Genomic DNA, 21,265 nt, shown 5'->3' with positions numbered 1-21,265 from the left:
GGGAATGATGGTATTAAATGCTGAGCTATAGTCGAAGAACAGCATCCTGACATAGGTGTTTGTATTGTCCAGGTGATCTAAAGCCGTGTGGAGAGCCATTGAGATTGCATCTGCCATTGACTTATTGTGGTGAAAGGCAAATTGCAATGGGTCCAGGTCCTTGCTGAGGCAGGAGTTCAGTTTAGTCATGACCAACCTTTCAAAGCATTTCATCACTGTCGATGTGAGTGCTACCGGGCAATAGTCATTAAGGCAGCTCACATTATTCTTCTTAGGCACTGGTATAATTGTTGCCTTTTTGAAGCAAGTGGGAACTTCTGCCCATAGCAGTGAGAAGTTGAAAATGTCCTTGAATACTCTGGCTGGTTGGTTTGAACAGGTTTTCAGAGCCTTTCCAGGTACTCCATCGGGATTTTCCGCCTTGCGAGGGTTCACTCTCTTTAAGGACAGCCTAACATCGGCCTCTGAGACAGAGATCACATGGTCATCAGGTTCATCAGAGATCTTCACAGCTACATTTGTGTTCTTCATTTCAAAGCGGGCATAGGCGGCGTTGAGTTCATCTGGTAGTGAAACATCGCTGCCATTCATGCTATTGCGTTTCACTTTGTAAGAAGAAATGTCTTGCAAACCCTGCCAGAGTTGCTGTGCATCCGATGTCACCTCCAACCTCATTCAAAATAGTCTCTTCACCCTTGAAGTAGCCCTCTACAAATCATACCTGGTTTTCTGATACAGGCCTGGGTTGCCAGACTTGAATGCCACAGATCTCGCCTTCAGCAGACGAGATACCTCCTGGTTCATCCATGGCTTTTGGTTTGGGAATGTACAGTAAGTTTTTGTAGGCACACGCTCATCCACACAGGTTTTAATGAAGTCAGTAACAACTGCAGCATACTCATACAGGTTCAAAGATGAATCCCTGAATACAGTCCAGTCCACCGATTCAAAGCAGTCCTGTAGGCGCTCCTGTGCTTCCCTTGTCCATATCTTCTTGGTCCTCACTGCTGGTGCTGCAGTCTTCAGTCTCTGCCTATACTCAGGGAGTAGAGGTACAGCCAGGGGATCAGACTTCCCGAAGTGAGGGCGTGGAATAGGATGATAGGCATTTTTGATGGTGGTGTAGCAATGGTCCAGTGTGTTGTTTCCTCTGGTATTGCAAGTGATCTGTTGATGGTAGTTGCTTAGTGACTTTTTTCAGACTGGCCTGGTTAAAATCCCCCAACACGATGGTGAAGGCATTGAATTCCACTGGTTCATGCATGTTGATCCCATTGCTCAGATCACCTAAAGCCTGCTTGACATTGGCCTGAAGTGGAATGCATACTGCTACCAAAATGACCCCAGAGAAATCCCATGGTAGCTAAAAAGGATGGCACTTAACCGCTAGATATTCCAGGTCTGCTGTGCAGAACTGGCAGCACTGATATATTTGTGCACCAAGAAGAGTTGGTCATGAGGCATACTCCTCCACCTCTGCTTTTGAGAGACTCTATAGATCTATCCTGGCGGTGAATAGTAAACCCGTAGATCTGAATCATTGCATCCGGTACAGAAGGGGTTAACCAGGATTCCTTGGAACAAAGGACACACATGGTCCTAATGTCCCTTGATTCAGCACCCTTGGTCTGAGATCATCGACTTTATTCACCAGAGACTGCATGTTTGCCAGCAAGGTAGTTGGTATAGGGGGTTTAAAACCCCTTTTCCTTAAGCGCACTTGTAACCCCGCTCGGCATCCGCGCTTCCTCCGAGGTAACCTATGTGGGTGCTTCCAACCACAATCGGTGTTGTTTCCATCAGTTTTAAGCAGCGATAGTTCGTTTAAATGCATTAAGACATCTTTGTTGACTGTACTGACCTTGGAAGCAGTTGTGCTTTATAGCTGTATCAAGCTGAAATGGGAATATTTAATCATGTCACATATTTATTATGTGAGAATTGGATTGGGAATGGGGAAATACTGATCGTATTCATCTGAGACCTGGCATAGACACAACGGGTAAAATGTCCTTTTTCTATGTTATAGAAATAAGAGAGGAGAAATATCATACCAATAGCTAAACATTGTGAAAAGTGTTATTAACAATCTGCATGTCACTCTATTGTAATGCCAGTGAACCGGGTTCAATTTTTCTGCTGTCTGTGGGGAGTTTGTACATTCTTGCCAAGACTGCATGGGTTTCCTCTGCTTCTCCAATTTCCTTCCACATTCCAAAGAAGTACGGTCAGGGTTAGTGAGTTGTAGCCATGCTATATTGGTGCTGGAAGCACAGTGAGACATGTGAGCTGCCCCAGCACATCTTCAGATGAAGCAAAATGACACATTTCACTCTATGTTTCAAAGTACAGGTGATAAATGAAGCTGATCTTTATCTTTATCATCAGAGAATGGATGAGACTGACAGTGAGTGGAAATGGTTTTCAGTTTTTACACAATTATTTGAGATCTTTTTCCAGCAGATTAGCACCGTAGTGTTAGCAAACTTTAGGATAGCATATTTCAGAGTAAGCTAATGTTAACCCCTTACTAAATCCTGCCACTGTCTGTAAAGAATTTGTAGCTCTTCCCGTGACTGCATGGTTTTCCTCCAGTGCTGCGGTTTCCTACCACATTCCAAAGATGTGTGGTTTAATTTTTTTTTAACTACCTATTATGCCACAGGTGTTTTAGGAAGCAATGAACGTCCTCCATTTCTGTTATTGTTCGGGGGTTCCTTCTTCATGACAGTAGCTTCCTTTTGGTTTTCAGTATTGTCAGTCATACAAATCCCAGGTGGAGACTCTGGAATACTATCACAGTCAGATGTTTCTGTAACAATTTTTTTTTTTTACCAGTCAGGGTTGTTAGCCCTGAGCTGAACCCCCAAAACTGGGACCATTCTTAATCTGACCTGCTTGGCCTGGGTGAATCTACCAAGAGCTAAAGCATGAAGCCCCGACTCCATTCAGCATAGCTTTCTGGGTCATTGAGGCATGCAAGCCTCAAAGCCCAGTGAGAGGGTTGTGGTCCTCTTGGAGGAAAGGTGTGTGGGTTAGTAGGTTAATTGGTTGCATGGGTACAGTTGTGTCAGAAAAGCCTGTTACTGTGCAGTATCTCAAAATAAAATTAAAAAAAAATTATTGCATTGAAAAAATACACTTCCTTTCCTACAGAACGAACATTTGTTCATGAATGGGCCCATCTCCAGTGGGGTGTATTTAATGAATATGATGATAAGATGCCCTTTTACAGATCTAGTGATGGAATCATTGAGGCAACAAGGTGAGGAACTTCAGTTTTTTTTTGAATATCATAGTCAATTTACCTCCATCCTTCTCCAACCCAGCTAATTTTGCATCATTTTTTTAAATAGTTATCATATCCCAGTGCTGATATAATTTCACGGTTAACCAGGTGTCCTTCTCTACAATGCTGATGGACCTTTCGAGAATTTCTGGCACTGGTTAATTTATTGCAGATTTAATCTGTGTTTTTTAATGGTTTATGGATAAGAAACACTTAATTTTGATAGCAACTGACAACCAAGGTGTTGAAATTCTTCCCAACCTATTAATATTACTAGAATATTAACTGATGTTACTTCACACATAATGTGGGAGGAACTCAGTTGGTCAGGCAGCATCTGTGAAGAAAAATAAACAGTCGATTTTTCAGGCTGAAACCCTTCATGTGATAAGACTGCTGAACGGATCCTGACCGTTTTTTTTGCACTACTTTACTTCCCATTTTTCTATTTTCTATTTATGATTTATAATTTAAATTTTTAGTATTTACTAATTTTAACTATTTTTAATATCTTTAATATTTAATATTTGCAATCCAGTGAGTGTGAAGCACAGAATCAAATATCACTGTGATGATTGTACGTTCTAGTACCAATTGTTTGGCGACAATAAAGTATAAAGTATTTGTCCAGCATGTTTGTGTTACTTTGGATTTCCAGCATCAGCAGAATCTCTTGTGTTTATGTTGTAATTATGACTGTGTTGAGGTATCTAGCTGTGGAGCACAAATTGACCAGAACTTTCTATTGGATTGTAGATGTGCACACATTAATAAGGCTTTTATTAATGATTGCAAACCAGTTTCCTACAACACAGTTAGTCCCTGATGTAACAGAAGGAACGTCTGTACTGTATATGCATACCGTAAAAGAGAGAGGGATACTATGTAGAAGGTAGGACCATTCAAGGACAAAGGAAAACCTTTATGCCAAGAACCAGAGGAAGCTGGTGTGGTACTAAATGAGTACTTTGCATTGGTAACCAGTTAGGAAAAGGACATGGAAGACAGTGAGATCAGAGCGAGGTATGTTAATATTTCAGAGCATGTTGATATGAAGAACCATGGGGTGTTAGGTCTCTTGAGGAACATTAAGGTGGATAAATTCCCAGAGATGGGATCTATCCTGGATTATTAACAGGGGCAAGAAAGGAGAATGCTGCGACCTTGAACAAGATGTTTGTATACTTTCCAGCCATATGTGATGTCCTATAAAACTGGAGAATAGTCATTGTTGAGTCTTTGCTTATGAATAGCAATCAGTGATCTGGCAAAGTACAGGCAGGTGAGTCTCACATCAATGTAGGGCAAGCTATTGGAGAGAATTCTTAGGTATAGGATTTATTCCTATTGGAAAATGAGGATTTATTTGGATAGTCTGCATGAATTTGTTCAGGGCAGGCCATGTCTTATGAAATTGGCTAAGTTCTTTGAGGAGGTGGCAAAGGTGATTGATGAGGGTGGCCCAGGGAATGTTGTCAGCATGGATTTTAGTACATCAGCAACACAAGAGATTCTGCAGATGTTGCTCTGGAGTTTCATGGTAGGCTGATCCAAAAGGTTAAGGCACATAGGACTGATGATGGTAGGACAATAAATTCTGTCTACATGGACCACAAGTTCCACTGATTGGAAGTCTGTGATTAGAGGTGTTCTGCAGGGATCAGTGTTGGGGCGTTCATCATTTATGATCTATATAAATTACTTGGACAAGATCTCCACTAAGGATACAGCAATCTCCTTTCTTGCCTCTGTCAATAGTCCAGGTTAGATTTCATCCCTGGGGATTTATCCAGCTTAATGTTCTTTAAGAGACCTAACACGTCGTGCATCTTGACATCAACCTTCTCTTAATACTAACATGCCTTGCACTGATCTCACGGTCTTCCATGTTATTCTCCATGCTGGATACTATCATAATATTCATTTAGTACCTTCCCAAATTCCTCTGGCTCCTAGCATAATCTCTCTTCTTTGTCCTTGAACGGTTCTACCTTTTACTAAGTGGGAAGTCATGTTCTAGCTGTATAAATGCTTGGTTAGGTCACATTGGGAATACTGTGTGCAGTTCTGGTCATCACATTTAAGGAAGGGTGTGGAGGATTTGGAGAGAGTGTTGAAGAAGTTAATCAGGTCGTTGCCCAAATCAGCTAAACGTGTAGGCTGGAAAACTTGTGATTTTTTTTTTCTGGAGTTGACCAGATGAAAGTTTATAAAACTATAAGCTGCATAGATAGGTTACACAAGATATCCTGCAGATGCTGGAAGTCTGGACACGCACAAGATGCTGGAGGATCTAAAAAGGTTAGGTAGCATCTGTGGAGGAAAATAAATAGTTTATGTTTCAGGCCTTAATTGCCACAGACAGCTGTGGAGGCCAAATCATTGGGAATATTTAAATGGAGATTGATAGATTTTTGATTCAAAAACATGAAATTAGAATGTCCCTTTAGGACAGAGAGGAATCGCAATTTCTTTAGCCAAAGGATGGTGAATCTGTGGAATTTGTTGCCACAGGCATCTGTGAAGGCGAAGTCATTGGGTATGTTTAAATAGTAAGTTAATAGGTTCTTGATCAGTAGGAACATCAAAAGTTATGGGGAGAAGGTAGGAGAATGGGGTTGAGAGGGATAATAAATCAGACAGATTAGAAAACTGGAGCAGACTTGATAGGCCATAGGCCTAATTCTGTTCCAAGGTTTTAAGGTCTTATCACCTCATGGTCTTATGGGACAAAACAACACTCACAACATACTGGAGGAACTCAGCATAGGCAGGATAGGTGAAGAAGGAATAGGGGAAAGCACAATGGGTAGTAGAAGGAGGTGGAACCATGAGGGAGGTGAAAGGCAGCTGGAGACAGGGGCAGAGTTAAACTGGGATGGGGGAAGGGAGGGGGAAGAAACTACTGGAAGTTGGAGAATTCTATGTTCATACCAAGGGGCTGGAGACTACCCAGACAGTATATGAGGTGTTGCTCCTCCAACCTGAGTTTATCCTCATCATGGCAGTAGGGACACCTTTATTGGATATCATTAAGGGTCTTGGCCCAAAATGTCGACTGTTTATATCCCTTCATAGATGCTGCCTGACCTGCTGAGCTCCTCCAGCATTTTGTGTGTGTGTGTGTGTTGCATAGATAACGTAAATTGTTAGTTTTTTTCCCCAGGGTGAAAATATCAAATAACAGAGCATAGCTTTAATGTTAGAAAGAGAAAGTTCACAGGAAATGTGAGAATTAGGATGTTTTTAACGAAGTGAATGGTAGGTGCCTGGTATATTCTGTTGGCAAACTGGTAGAAGCAGATACAATAGTGAGTTTGGAGAGGCATTTGGACATGCAGCCAATGAAGGGGGTAGAGATCATGTGCAGACAGATGGGATTTGTTTAATTTGGCATCATGTTTGGCAGTGACAATGTGGGCTGAAGTGCCTGTTCCTGTGCTGAGCTCTCCTGTGTTCGATTTATACCTCCCAACTGAGGGAAAGTCCAATTCTCGGGCTCTTCTAATAAAGCTGGCACACAATTACTCAATGGTTAGTTATGGAAATGTCACTCAAAAACAAATCTGATTTATTTTTGTCATTGGTCTTTCAGGTGTTCAAAGGTGATAAAAGGAGTTATTAAAGATTGCAGTAGCGGTGACTGTTTAGACTGTACCGTTAATAAAAAGACAGGATTGCCAGATGGATATTGTACATTTTATCCAGAGAAGAACCAGGATACATCATCTTCAATAATGTATAATCAAGGATTGGAGAATGTAAGTAGAGTTACAGTTGATCACTGCAGGGCATTGTCAAGGCAATATCCCAGGCCAGCCTGAGTTCAGTTGCTTCAGAATCAGGTTTATTGCTTCAATTTAAAGTTTATTGTCACTGAACTGTACACATGTATACCTCACTAAACTGAACCATATTCCTCCACATTCACCCACACACTACATATAGCCCACACAGAACACACAAAGTGATATTACCACAAATAAATTAACAAACACCAAAATATATTCCAGGTGATTGACATCTGGCATAAAATGCATTTACAACACAAGTCACATACAGTATAAGTGGCCTAATGCTACTGAGGTGTTATATGTGAAGAGACTTGGTTGGTAGTAGGGAGTTCAGTCATCTTACAGCCTGGGGGGTGAAGCTGTTCCCCATCCTAACGGTTGCTGTCCTAATTTGTGCCTGACGGTAGGGGTCAGAGAGATGATGGGATAGGTGGGAGGGATCCCTGACAATGCTAAGAGCTCTGCGTATACAGCATTTCAGATAAGTATCTCAGATGGGTGGAAGAGAGACCTCAATGATCTCAGTAGTCCTCACAATCCTTTGTAGGGTCTTGTGTTGAAGTGCCTTGCAAATCCATACCAGATGGTGATGTATCTTTTCTCGGTACTCTCGAAGATGCTCCTGTAAATATTAGTTAGCAGCATGAACAGCAGAGGGTTGAGCATGCAGCCACGTGGGTGGGTGTTGGCGCCAGTGCTCAGTGTGATAGAGCTAGAGGTGTTGCTGCCAACACAGACTGTCTGTGATCTTTGTGTCAAGAACTCCAAGATCCAGTTACAGAGAAATGCTGAAACCCTGTGAGGACAGTTTACTCACCAGCTTCTGGGGGATGATTAAATTAGACACTGCTCTGATGTCGATAAGCAGCATCTTGTCACGAGACACAATTTTAAAAGTGGGACAGGGCAGAGCTGAGGACAGAGACTGTTAGCACTGACATATGCTATGAAATTTGTTGTTTTGCAGCAGCAGTGCATTGCAATATATAAAAAATACTACAAATTATAATATAATATATTAAAATATAGAAAAAAAAGATCAAAATAGTGAGGTAGTGTTAATGAGTTCATGAAACATTCAGAAACATTGAGTGTGGTTCTTCAGGCTCCTGGGCCTCCAGCTGGATGGTAATAATGAGAAGAGGGCATGTTCCAGATTGTGAGGGTTCTTAAAGATGGGGGTCACATCTTGAGGGACCGCTCTCTAAAGATGTCCTCTATCCAGAGTTCAAAGACAAAGTAGACTTATTAAAAATATACCTACATGTCACCACCCTCAGATGATTTTCCTTGTGGGCATTCATAGTAAATACGAAGAAACACAATAGTATCAATGACAATCTACACGCAAAGATGGACAGACAACCAATATGCACAAGACATCAAATTGTGCAAAGGTAAAAAAAAAAACAAGAAATAAATAAATTAATTAATTAATATTGAGAACATGAGTTGTAGAGTCCTTAAACGTGAGTCCATAGGTTGTGGAATCAGTTCAGTGTTGAGTGAGTGAAATTACTCACTCTGTTTTAGGAGATTCATGATTGAAGGGAATAACTGTTCTTGGACCTGTTGTTGTGGGACTTACGGTTCTTACATCTCCTACTTGATGGCTACGACATGAAGGGAGCAGGGCCTGGATGGTGGGGATTCTTGATTGTGGATGCTGCTTTCCTGCGACAGTGCTCCTTGTAGATGTGCTCAATGGTGTGGAGGATTTTACCTGAGATGGACAGGGCTGGACCCACTATTTTTGTAGGCCTTTCCATTCAAGGGCATTGGTGTTTCTATACTACACCATGATGCAACCAGTCAGTATACCGTCCACTGTCCATCTAGAGAAGTTTATTAAAGTTTTATGTACTTAGATTATGAGGACACTCAGTCCTCGTTTATTGTCATTTAGAAATGCATGCATTAAAAAATGATAAAATGTTCCTCCAGAATGATATCACAAGAAAACACAGGACAAACCAAGACTAAAACTGACAAAACCACATAATTATAACATATAGTTACAACAGCGCAAAGCAATACCATAATTTGATAAAGAGCAGACCATGGGCCCGGTAAAAATGGTCTCAAAGTCCCGATGGACCCATCATCTCACGCAGGCGGCAGAAGGGATAAACTCTCCCTGCCTTGAACCTCCAAGCATCATTGGAAGCACCCGACCGCAGCGGACTCTGAGTCCGTCTGAAAACTTCGAGCCTTCAGCCAGCCCCTCTGACACAGCCTCTCCGAGCACCATCCTCTGCTGAGAGCTTCGACCCTGCCCGCCGAGCAACTAGCAAAGCTGAGGACTCGGGGCCTTCTCCTCCAGAGATCCTGGACCACACAGTATCAGCAGCAGTGAAGCAGGCATTTCAGAAGTTTCACCAGATGTTCCTCCGTGCTCTCACATCCCTCTCCATCAAATCAGGATTGTGCACAGCACTCTACTTGACAAATAACAGACATCACCACTGGAGTGGCCGCTGCAAGCTGTGTCACGTCGCCATCTTCTCCTCCCACCGATCAACTTTGCTTCAGTATTCACTACGGAAAAGGATCTTGGTGATTGTAGGGATGACTTGCAGCAGACTGAAAAGCTTGAGCATGTAGATATTAAGGAAGAGGATTTGCTGGAGCTTTTGGAATGCATCAAGTTGGATAAGTCACTGGGAATGTATAGGATGTACCCTAGGCTACTGTAGGAAGTGAGGGAGGAGATTGCTGAGCCTCTGGTGATGATCTTTGCATCATCAATGAGGACAAAAGAGGTTCCGGAGGATTGGAGGGATGCAGATGTTGTTCTCTTATTCAAGAAGGGGAGTAGGGATAGCTCATGAAATTATAGACCAGTGAATCTTACTTCAGTGGTCGGTAAGTTGATGGAGAAGATCTAGAGAGGCAGGATTTATGCATATTTGGAGAGGCGTAATAGGATTAGGAATAGTCAGCATGGCTTTGTCAAAGGCAGGTCATGCCTTACGAGCCTGATTGAATTTGTTGAGGATGTGACTAAACACATTGATGAAGGTAGAGCAGTAGATGTGGTGGATAGGGATTTCAACAAGGCATTTGATAAGGTACCCCATGCAAGCCTTATTGAGAAAGTAAGGAGGCATGGAATCCAAGGGGACCTTGCTTTGTGGATCCAGGATTGGCTTGCCCACTGAAGGCAAAGAGTGGCTGTAGATGGGTCATATTCTGCATGGAGGGCTGACAGAGGTTGCAACGGGACATTGATAGGATGCAAAACTGGGCTGAGAAGTGGCAGATGGAGTTCAACCCATATAAGTGTGAAGTAGTTCATTTTGGTGGGTCAAATATGATGGCAGAATATAGTATTGATGGCAAGACTCTTTGCAGTGTGGAAGATCAGAGGGATCTTGGGGTCCAAGTCCTTTGGACACTCGAAGCTGCTATGCATATGGTGCATTGGCCTTCATCAAGCATGGGATTGAGTTTAAGAGCCGAGAGGTTATGTTGCAGCTCTATAGGACCCTGGTCAGACCCCACTTGGAGTACTGTGCTCAAATCTGGTCGCCTCACTACAGGAAGGACGTGGAAACCATAGAAAGGGTGCAGAGGAGATTTATAAGGAAGTTGCCCGGATTGGGGAGCATGCCTTATGAGAATAGACTGAGGGAACTCAGCCTTTTCTCCTTGGAGCGACTGAGGATGAGGGGTGACCTGATAGAGGTGTACAAAATAATGAGAGGCATTGAACTTGTGGATAGTCAGAGGCTTTTTCCCAGGGCTGAAATGGCTAGCACGAGAGGACATGGTTTTAAGGTGCTTGGAAGCAGGTACAGAGGAGATGTTAGGGGTAAGTTTTTTACACAGAGTGGTGAGTGCATGGAATGGGCTGCTGGTGACAGTGGTGGAGGTGGAAACGATAGGGTCTTTTAAGAGACCCCTCGATGGGTACATGGAGCTTAGAAAAATAGAGAGCTATGGGTCAGCCTAGGTAGTGCTAAGGTAGGGACATGTTCGGCACAGCTTTGTGGGCCGAAGGGCCTGTATTGTGCTGTAGGTTTTCTATGTTCTATGTTTCTATGACATGCTGGATCTTCACAAACTTCAAGGAAAGCCAAGGTGCTGCTGTGCCTCCTTTGTAATGACAGTTATGTGCTGAACTCAGGGCAGATCCTCTGAAATGATAACGCCAATCAATTTAAAGTTACTGACCCTCTCCACTACTGATTCCCTGATGATGACTGGCTCATAGACCTCAGGTTTCCTCCTCCTGTATTCAATAACCAACTCTTCGGTTTTGCTGATGTTGTGTGAGTGTTTGTTGTTGTGGCACCACTATTCATCCAAAATTTCAATCTCCCTCTTATATTCTGATTTGTCACCACCTTTGATTTGGCCAACAGCAGTGGTGTTGTCAGCAAACTTAATATGGCATTGGAGCTGTACTTAGCCTCACAGTCATAAGTATAAAGTGAGTAGAGCAAGGGGTAAGCACAAACTCTGTGGTACACTTGTGCTCATGGTGAATGTGGAAGTGGTGTTATGACCAATGGACTGAAATCTGCAAGTGAGGAAATCAAGGATCCAGTTGCTCAAAAAAGCATTGAGGCAAAGGTCTTGGAGCTTATTGATTAGCTTTGAAGGGGAGATAATGTTGACTGCAGAGCTCTGGTCAATGGAGAGCATCCTGGTGTATGCACCTTCACCATCCAGATGTTCCAGGGTTAAATGCAGTGCCCATGAAATGGCATCTGCTCCGGCCCTGTTGTGACAGTAAACAAATTGGGGTGGATCCAAGCTGTTTCTCAGGCAGGAGTTGACGTGCTTCATCAACCTCTCAAAGCACTCCATCACAGTGGACGTACTGGACAATAGTCATTGAGACAGGTTGCTGTGTTCTTCTTAGCATCAGTAAAATTGAAGCCTGCTTGAAAAAGGAGGGTATCTCAGACTTCCATAGTGAGAGGTTAAAGATATCAGTAAACACTCCAGCCAGTTGATTAGCACAGGTCTTCAGTTCTTGTCCAAGTATACCACCTGGGCCAAATGCTCTCCGTGGGTTCACCCTCCTTAAGGAAATTCTTATGTCGTCCTCAAAGACTGAAATCACAGGGTCATCGAGGACTGCGGAAGTTGTTGAAGATGCTTCCATGTTCTGTCACACATAGTGAACATAAAATGTACTCTCATCTGGAAAAAAAGTCCTTTTTTGTCACATATGTCGTTGGGTTTTACTTTGTAGAAGGTGATAGCATTCAAGCCCTTCCACATCTGTCGAGCATCCCTCTGTGATTCAAGTTTGGTCTGGAATTAACACTTCGCATGTGAGGTGGCTCTCTAGAGGTGGTACCTGGACTTCCTGTACTGGTGAGGAGGCTAGTGCCCAGGATGGAGCTGGCTGAGCCCTTAACTCTCTGCACTTTTCTCCAATCCTGTGCATTGGTACCTCCATACCAGGTGGTGATGTAACCAGTCAGAAATTTGCTAGTGCAAACACAAGGAAATCTGCAGATGCTGGAATTTCAAGCGACACACATAAAAATTGCTGGTGAACGCAGTAGGCCAGGCAGCATCTCTAGGAAGAGGTACAATCGACGTTTCGGGCCGAGACCCTTCATCAGGACTAACTGAAGGAAGAGCTAGTAAGAGATTTGAAAGTGGGAGAGGGAGGGGGAGATCTGAAATGATAGGAGAAGACAGGAGGGGGAGGAATGGAGCTAAGAGCTGGAAAGTTGATTGGCAAAAGGGATATGAGAGGATCATGGGACGGGAGGCCTAGGGAGAAAGAAAGAAGGAGGGGGGAATCCTCCTGTTTATTGCTGATGATTCAAAATTTCAAAGATTCAAAGTAAATTTATTATCAAAGGATGTATATATTATACAACCTTGAGATTTGTTTGCCTACAGGGAGCCACAAAGCAAAAAAACCTGAAAGAACCCAATTAAAGAAAAAGTAAAATTAAAGACTACCGCCTTTAGCACAAGAGGAAAAAGTACAAATCATGCAAACAATTGAAGCAACATTCCAAACCAAATTGAGTCCTCAGATCCAAACACCGGAGCAGCCCGAAGTAGGCCCGAAGCCTCGCTTAGCAGCTCATCATATTAGCATAGCAGCCAGAGCAGTCTTCATAGCCTCAATGTCATGGAGAGAGGAATGACCATCACAGAGAGTGAACGAAATTGCCTGTCATCTGATGTTTACGATGTCTAAACAGTGGTTTGTACCTCACGCTAGGACTCAGCTACTGTGAAGGGCTCTTGGCCCAGATTTCTCTGCCGAGCCCGAAGCTGCTCCCAAGCTCTTCAGATCCAGCTCAGAGTAATCCAGCCTCCTATCTGGGCCAGTTTTATGTACATCAGACCTCAAATGCCCCAACCTCTCCTCTCTGAATGGCAATGTTCAACGTGACTCTATCTATCAGCCATCAAAGCACTCCTGATTATCATCCAGCCATGGACTAATAATTAACATTTCAAACTGAACAGGGTAGGTCAGAACCCCTAACAGCAGCATCTATCGCATCCCAAGAGGATATTCCCTGACTCACACTCCTGAACATTTTGGGAAATCTGATAAGACCATAAGACTATAAGACATAGGAGCAGAGTTAGGTCATTTAGCCCATCAAGTCTGCTCTGCCATTTGATCATGGCTGATTAATTTTCCCTTTCAACCCTATTCACATGCCTTCTCCCGATAAGCTTTGATGCCCTTACTAATTAAATACCTATCAGCCTCCACCTTAAATACACTCAATGCTAGACACTGAAAGAAAGGCAAATAAAATATGGTTCAGACAAGGGAAAATGGGATCAGTGTAAAAGGGCAAAGATCCCTGTGTGGACAGGAAAGGTCAAAGGGCACATTTCAGTCTTTAACCAGGTGACCTGTTGTTTGTGATGTTGATTGAAGAGTAACTATCAGGTCTAAAATGGGAATAATCCTCGGCTGGTCTTTGAAATAAGTCTTTGAAATCAGTTGTAACCTTCTGGATAAGGACTTCCTTTCAGCTACTCATCTGTTTAACACATTATACATTTTCTAGGTGGTCAAATTCTGCACTGACAAGACCCACAATACAGAAGCACCCAACATGCAGAACACTATGTGTAATTACAGGAGCACTTGGGATGTGATCAGCCAGTCAGAAGATTTCAGGAACATTTCTTTGCCTCACACTGGTTCAACCATCCCAACGTTTACACTTCTACAGGCCAAGGACCGTGTGCTTTGCTTAGTCCTTGATGTTTCAGGAAGCATGGATGGGGTAAGGTCTTTTATGATCAGGCCATTCGATGAATTGTGTAGATAGGGTAACAAGAGAGTGACATTGTAAATGCATTCTGATATTCATTTATTTATGCATATTTTATTCAATTCCCATCTTTTAACCTCTAACTTCATTAGCATTCTTAGTTATATATAATTCTTTACTTTATATAATTCATTATTTGTTATAATTGTTGAATGTTGTTTTTTGGTGCATTTTGTGCCCTGAGCAACACACCACAGCAAACTCCTAAGATACGTAAATGTATATGGCCATTAAAGTTCAACATTGATGCTTGAAGAGAGGCCTCAGAGTGGGAACTGTGCAATTTTTTGTCTATAATATTTCATTTTCATTTACTGTATGTGAGTAGAAACAAACATATGGTCACCATTTGTTTCAAATTTATGCAAAACGTTGAAGTGGGTTTAACATTCCTGTTGGACTAATAGACGACATTCACTCAGTGATGGGGTGAGCTTTAGCTGATGTATGTAAATAATCAGACAGCTTTACTATCTTATTACATGAGCTTCCTGCCCTTAATTTCTTAAATCCATAATCCTTGGTACCACTCAGTGAAAGCACGGAACACTAACCCTAATGCATGGACAATCCCTTGATCCTAAACAGTCAGTGAGGTTTTATATTTAAGTGGGTAGACAATGGTAGAATAGAGTTGTATAAATGAAGAAAATCTAATTTTTACTTAACCAACCATTAGTAATACAGAGACTCAAAACAATTAGATTCTTAGGACAGTGTGGCCATCTTTATTATGCTGAGGACACATTTCAAACAGCTACACGCGTGAATTTACCCAACCTGATCCCTCAACTGGAAGCTGAGATGGAATGGACAGCTTTCTGTGTTTGCTTGTCAGCCTTTCAGCGTGTAGTTGTGGAGATCTCACCAAGTGTGGTCAGTATGTTAAAGTGCTGGCTTTGGTGAACACCAGGATTCAGTGAGGAGGGTGGGTAGCAATGAGGTAAGTCAAGGTAAAATTTGACCTTTTCCTCAACTCTGTGTGTTCACTGCAAGGGCAGTGGAGGCAGCCATGCTGTGGTATGTTCCTAAGGTCATGGAACAGCCAGGGGCCAGTTCATTGGCCGTATTTAAGAGGGAGTTAGATATGGCCCTTGTGGCTAAAGGGATCGGGGGTATGGAGAGAAGGCAGGTACGGGGTTCTGAGTTGGATGATCAGCCATGATCGTACTGAATGGTGGTGCAGGCTCAAAGGGCCGAATGGCCTACTCCTGCACCTATTTTCTATGTTTCTATGTTTCATGGTTTACATCTAAAGGCATTTTGATTCCGTTGTATCCAGCACTGTCTGGTCCATTAAATGGGGCTGAGATTAATCTTACATCATACTTTGTACCTTATGTTGGTGAACAGGGGAATCGCATTGGCAGGCTTCGACAAGCTGCTGAGATATTCTTGCTGCAGATCATTGAAAAAGGATCACAAGTTGGAATTGTCACTTTTAACTCTGATGCAAGCATTAAAACACAGTTAAAAAAGATTGATAATCCTAGTGCGAGGAAGGACCTTGTACTTCTGTTACCAACGTCAGCTGGAGGGGGAACGAGAATCTGTGTGGGGGTTCGATCTGGCTTTCAGGTAGGTCTGGAAAACTTCATGAACACATTCCTTTCAGGGATTACATTTTACCCAAATTGGTGACAACTCATTGTCTTTCAGGTACTTCGTGGCGATGATGGTGATACTAGAGGTGATGAAATTATTTTGCTTACGGACGGAGAGGACAACAGTATTAACACTTGCTTCACAGAGGTGGAACAAAGCAGAGCCATAATCCACACCATTGCATTAGGGCCAGAGGCAGCCAAGGATCTAGAACAGCTCTCAGCAAAGACAGGTAACCAACATCAAATAATCACACAGTTAACAACTGGGCTCCCAGCATGAGATCATCCAAATCTTTTTAGAGAACTTAATGTAAAGGAACCCTAAGGAGGCAGTAATCTTAATATGATTTAATTCATACTGCAATATGCGAGGCAGAAGCATAAGTTACCTGTATCATTATCACAATGGAATAAAGGGATTTACAGAGCTTGACCAGAAGTTTCTGAGAATAGTTCACAAGTTGCAGGATGGATATCTCCCACAGAAGAAGTTGTTCTCAAATGGCAGGGGTAGGCAATCGTGGCTGATAAGGGAAGTTAAGGACAGCATAAAAGCAAAGGAAAGGGCAGACAAGGTAGCTAAAGTGACTGGGATGTTGTTGGGAAGCTTTTAAAATCCAACAAAAAGCAACTAAAAAAGCTATATGAAGGAAAAAGATGAAATATGAGGGCAAGAAAGCCAATAATATAAAATAGGATACCAAAAGTCTTTTTTAGTCATATAATGGGGGAACAAAGAAGTAGCAGATGAACTCAATAAATACTTCGCTTCAGTCTTTATTGTGAAAGACACTAGCCATATGACAGAGGTCGGTGTGTGTCAGGGAGCAAGAGTGAGTGTTATTGCTTTTACAAAGGGAAAAACTGTTAGACAGACTGAAAGGTCTTAAGATGGATAAGTCACCTGGAGCAGATGGACTACATCCCAGAGTCCTGGGTAAGGTTGCTGAAGAGAAAACGGATGCATTGGTCATGATCTTTAAAGAATCACTTGATTCTGGCATGGTCCCTGAGGACTGGAAAATTGCAAATGTCACTCCATTCATTAAAAAGGGAGGAAGACAAAAGAAAGGAAATTACAGGCCAGTTAGCCTAACCTCGGTGGTTGGGAAAGTGGTGGACTCCATTATTAAGGATGATGTTTCGTGGTACTTGGAGACTAATGATAAAATAAGTCAAAATCAGCATGGTTTCTGTGAAGGGAAATCTGTTAGAGTTATTTGAGGAAGTAACAAGCAGGGTGAACAAAGGAGAGATAGTGGATGTCACTTGGACTTTTATAAAGCATTTGATAAGGTGCCACACATGAGGCCTCTTAACAAGATAAAATCCTATGACGTTACAGGAAAGATACTGGCATGGATAAAGGAATGGCTGACAGGGTGTGAGTGAGAATAAAGGTCCTGGTTGGCTACCAGTGACTAGAGTATGGGTCAGTACATGGAACTATAACATTGTGGCTATTGCAGATACTTGGCTTTCTTATGGGGTGGATTGGCTGCTGGATGTTCCGGGGTTTTAATCTTTCAGATGAACAGGTCGGGGGTAAAAGAGCTAATTGCTAATCAGTGTTACGATCACAGCAGCAGAAAATCCACTGGCTAGTCTACTGAATCAGTGTGGATGCAAATCCCAAACAAGAATGAGGCAATCACTCTGTTGAGAGTATTCTATAGACCCCCAATAGCAGCAGACACTGAGAAACAGATCGGCAGGCAGATTTTGGAAAGCTGCAATAACTGGGCTGTTGTCATGGGTGACTGCAACTTCCCTACTATTGATTGGCACCTCCTAAGTGTAAACATTTATTATGGGGGAGAATTTGATATGTGTGTCCAGGAATGATTACTGAGACATCACGACACGTAGACAGGCTGATGAGAGGAGGGGTCATACTAAGTCATGAATCTGGTCAAGTGACAGATCTCTTGGTGGGTGAACATTTCAGAGACAGTGACCACAACTCCCTGACCTTACCATAACCTTGGACAGGATTGGAGGAAACAGCATGAGAACATTCTTACTTGGGGAGAGGAATTTTAATCTTATTAGGCAGGAACCTGGGAGCATAAAATGGGAACAGATGTACTCAAAGAAATGCCCAACAGAAATGTGAAAGCTGCTTAGGGAGCACTTGCGTTGGATCCTGGATAGGTTTGTCCTGTTGAGGCAGGGAAAGGATGGTAAGTTGAAGGAACTTTGTTGACAAGAGCTCTAATCAAGAGGGAGAAAGAAGCAAGGGGCTCTGAAGTTACAAGGTATCCAGGAAAGAGTTTAAGAATGGACTGAGGAGAGCTAGAAATGGACATGAGAAGGCTTTGGTGAGTATAATTAAGGAAAACCCCAAGGTGTTGTATATGTGTGTGAAGAACAGATGGATAACTAGAGTGAGGGTAAAACCACTCAGGGATAGAAGAGGAAACCATGGATAATATCTGAGTTATGGATTATTTTTCCTTTTCCATTAATTAGGAGGTCTACAGTTTGCAGCCACTGATAACGTGGACACAAATGGACTAATTGATGCATTCAGTGGATTAGGATCAGGAGATGGTGACATTAACCAACAGTCAATCCAGGTTTGATTACCTTAGAGAAATTAATTTCCAATTATTCTTCTGTTACCAACTTTTTGGTAATAAAATATGTTTATTTCCTCATTCCTAGCTTGAAAGTACAGGAAGGAGTGTTGATGAAAACAGTTCGTTTAATGATTTAATTGTTATCGATAAAACTGTTGGAAACAACACACATTTTGTGTTCACTTGGGAGGAGTCCACACCACAAGTATTTGTACGTGACCCCAATGGAAAGGTATACAGCAACAATGACTTTGTCATAGAAGAGAGCATACACACCGCACGGCTCGAAATTGAAGGCACGGCACAGGTATTCTCCTATGTACCTGAAATATTATCTCTATTTCTATCTCCACGGAGGCTGATGGGCCTGTCTGGTTTCCACAGAGTTTTCTAGTTTTACTTTCTGTTAACATTACAGTCAAGTTGCATTACTTAGACGTGTTCATTTAGGCTATATTGGAATACTGTATACAGACCTGTTTATCACACTACAGTCAATTTACTCACTTGACACTTGTGACTATGAGGCTACAGCAATCACAGCTCCAATGCCACATTGAAGTTTACCGATGACATCACTGTTGTTGGCCGGATCAAAGGTGGTGACAAGTCAGCACATAAGAGGGAGATTGAAAATATAGCTGAGAGTGTGACAACAACCTCTCACTCAATGTCAGCAGGCCCAAAGAGCTGATTATTGACTTCAGGAGGAGGAAACTGGACATCCATGAGCCAATCTTCATTGAGGATCATAGGTGAAGAGGGTCAGCAACATTAAATTCCTCTTTTATTATTTCAGAGGATCTGTCCTGGGCCCAGTAGGGAATTGCAATAAATAAGAAAGCACAGCAGCACCTCTACTTCCTCGGAAGTTTGTTAATATTTGGTATGACATCTAAAGCTTTGAGAAATTTCTGTTGATTATCTAAGTGTATATTCACTGGTTTCATAATGGTCGGGTATGCCCTTCAACAGGAAATCCTACAAAATGTAGTGGATATGGCCCAGTCTTTCACGAGTAAAGCACTCTCCACCTTTGAGCACACTTACACTGAGCACTGCCACAAGAAACCAGCATCCATCATCGAGGACTCCTACTGCTCAGGCCATACTTTCTTCTCACTGCTGCCATCAGGAGGAAGGTACAGCAGCCTCAGGATCCGCACCACCAGGTTCAGGAACAATTATAACCCCTCAACATTCAGGCTCTTGAACCTGATGGAATAACTTCACTCATCCCATTACTGAACTGTTCCCATACCCTGTGGACTCACTTTCAAGGACTCTTCTTCTCATGTTCTTAATATTTGCTGCTTATGTATTTATTTATTATTTATTTTTCTCTTCTGTATTGCACAGTTTTTTGTCTTTTGCAGGTTGATTGTCAGTCCTGTTGGGTGTGGTCTTTCATTGATTCTATTGTGTATCTTGGGTTTACTGTGTATATCTATAAGTACTGTGTATTGCCATAGAGGGAGTACAAAGAAGATTCACCAGATTGATTCTTGGGATGGCAGGACTTTCATATGATGAAAGACTGGATCGACTGGGCTTATACTCGTTGAAATTTAGAAGATTGAGGGGGGATCTTAGTGAAACGTATAAAATTCTAAAGGGATTGGACAGGCTAGATGCAGGAAGATAGTTCCCGATGTTGGGGAAGTCCAGAACGAGGGGTCACAGTTTGAGGATAAAAGGGAAGCCTTTTAGAACTGAGATTAGGAAAAACTTCTTCACACAGAGAGTGGTGAATCTGTGGAATTCTCTGCCACAGGAAACAGTTGAGGCCAGTTCATTGGCTGTATTTAAGAGGGAGTTAGATATGGCCCTTGTGGCTAAAGGGATCAGGGGGTATGGAGGGAAGGCTGGTACAGGGTTCTCAGTTGGATGATCAGCCATGATCATATTGAATGGCGGTGCAGGCTTGAAGGGCCGAATGGCCTACTCCTGCACCTATTTTCTATGTTTCTATGTTTCTATAAGAAAACAGACCTTAAGTTTGTTCTATGGTGACCTATATGTACCTTGATAAGAAATTAACTTTGAACTATAAACAGGAAAGATATTGTAGCAATTGACAGGTTGCAGAAGAGATTTCACCAGGTAGCTGTTTGGAATGAAAGACTTCAGTCATAAAATTAGATTGCATAGGCTCTGTTTGTTCTCATTGAAGTATGGAAGGTCAAGGGGTAACCTGATAGACATTTGTAATATAGTCAGAGTGTTGTTTCTTCCCACAGCAGGGTGGTCTATAAATAGAGATCTTAGTTTAAAGTGAATTTAGAGGATAAATTTACAGTGCAGGATGCTGTACAATCATGCACTCTATTAAAAGTAATACAGGCATAGACGATTTTCCAAACAAGGAGCAAATTCAAAAATCAGCAGTGCAAATGGACTGCGGAATCCTCACATGGATTAATCCTTAAAGGTTAACTTGCAGGTTGAGTCAGTGGTAAGGAAGTCAAATACAATGTTAGCATTCATTTCGAGAGTACTCGTACATAAAATCAGGATGTAATGCTGAGACTTTTTAAGACATTGTTCAAACCATATCTGGAATAATGTAAACAACTTTGGGCTACTTATCTCAGAAAGAATGTGCTGGCATTGGAGAAGGTCCAGAGGAGGCTTACGGCAATGATCCCGGCAATGAAGTGGTTAGTACATGAGAGTATTTGATGGCTCTTGGTCTGCTCTCACTGGAGTT

The 21,265-nt window shown here is 42.3% G+C and overlaps 1 protein-coding gene across 1 annotated transcript in view; it reads left to right on the top strand.

The window, feature by feature from the left end:
• Positions 1-21,265, top strand: part of LOC140206261 (calcium-activated chloride channel regulator 1-like) — a 47,370-nt gene that overhangs the window by 12,855 nt on the left and 13,250 nt on the right. The window contains exons 4-10 of the mRNA XM_072274588.1: positions 3,157-3,265; positions 6,885-7,050; positions 14,097-14,318; positions 15,720-15,944; positions 16,026-16,203; positions 18,446-18,552; positions 18,641-18,862. Of these exons, the coding sequence (XP_072130689.1) occupies positions 3,157-3,265; positions 6,885-7,050; positions 14,097-14,318; positions 15,720-15,944; positions 16,026-16,203; positions 18,446-18,552; positions 18,641-18,862 (1,229 nt within the window). The remainder of the gene's footprint in view (positions 1-3,156; positions 3,266-6,884; positions 7,051-14,096; positions 14,319-15,719; positions 15,945-16,025; positions 16,204-18,445; positions 18,553-18,640; positions 18,863-21,265) is intronic.

This window comes from Mobula birostris, chromosome 12, assembly GCF_030028105.1.
Source record: "Mobula birostris isolate sMobBir1 chromosome 12, sMobBir1.hap1, whole genome shotgun sequence".
Taxonomy (NCBI): Eukaryota; Metazoa; Chordata; class Chondrichthyes; order Myliobatiformes; family Myliobatidae; genus Mobula; species Mobula birostris.
Note: the sequence above shows the minus strand (reverse complement) of the source record. Positions and strands in the feature narration are given on the sequence as shown.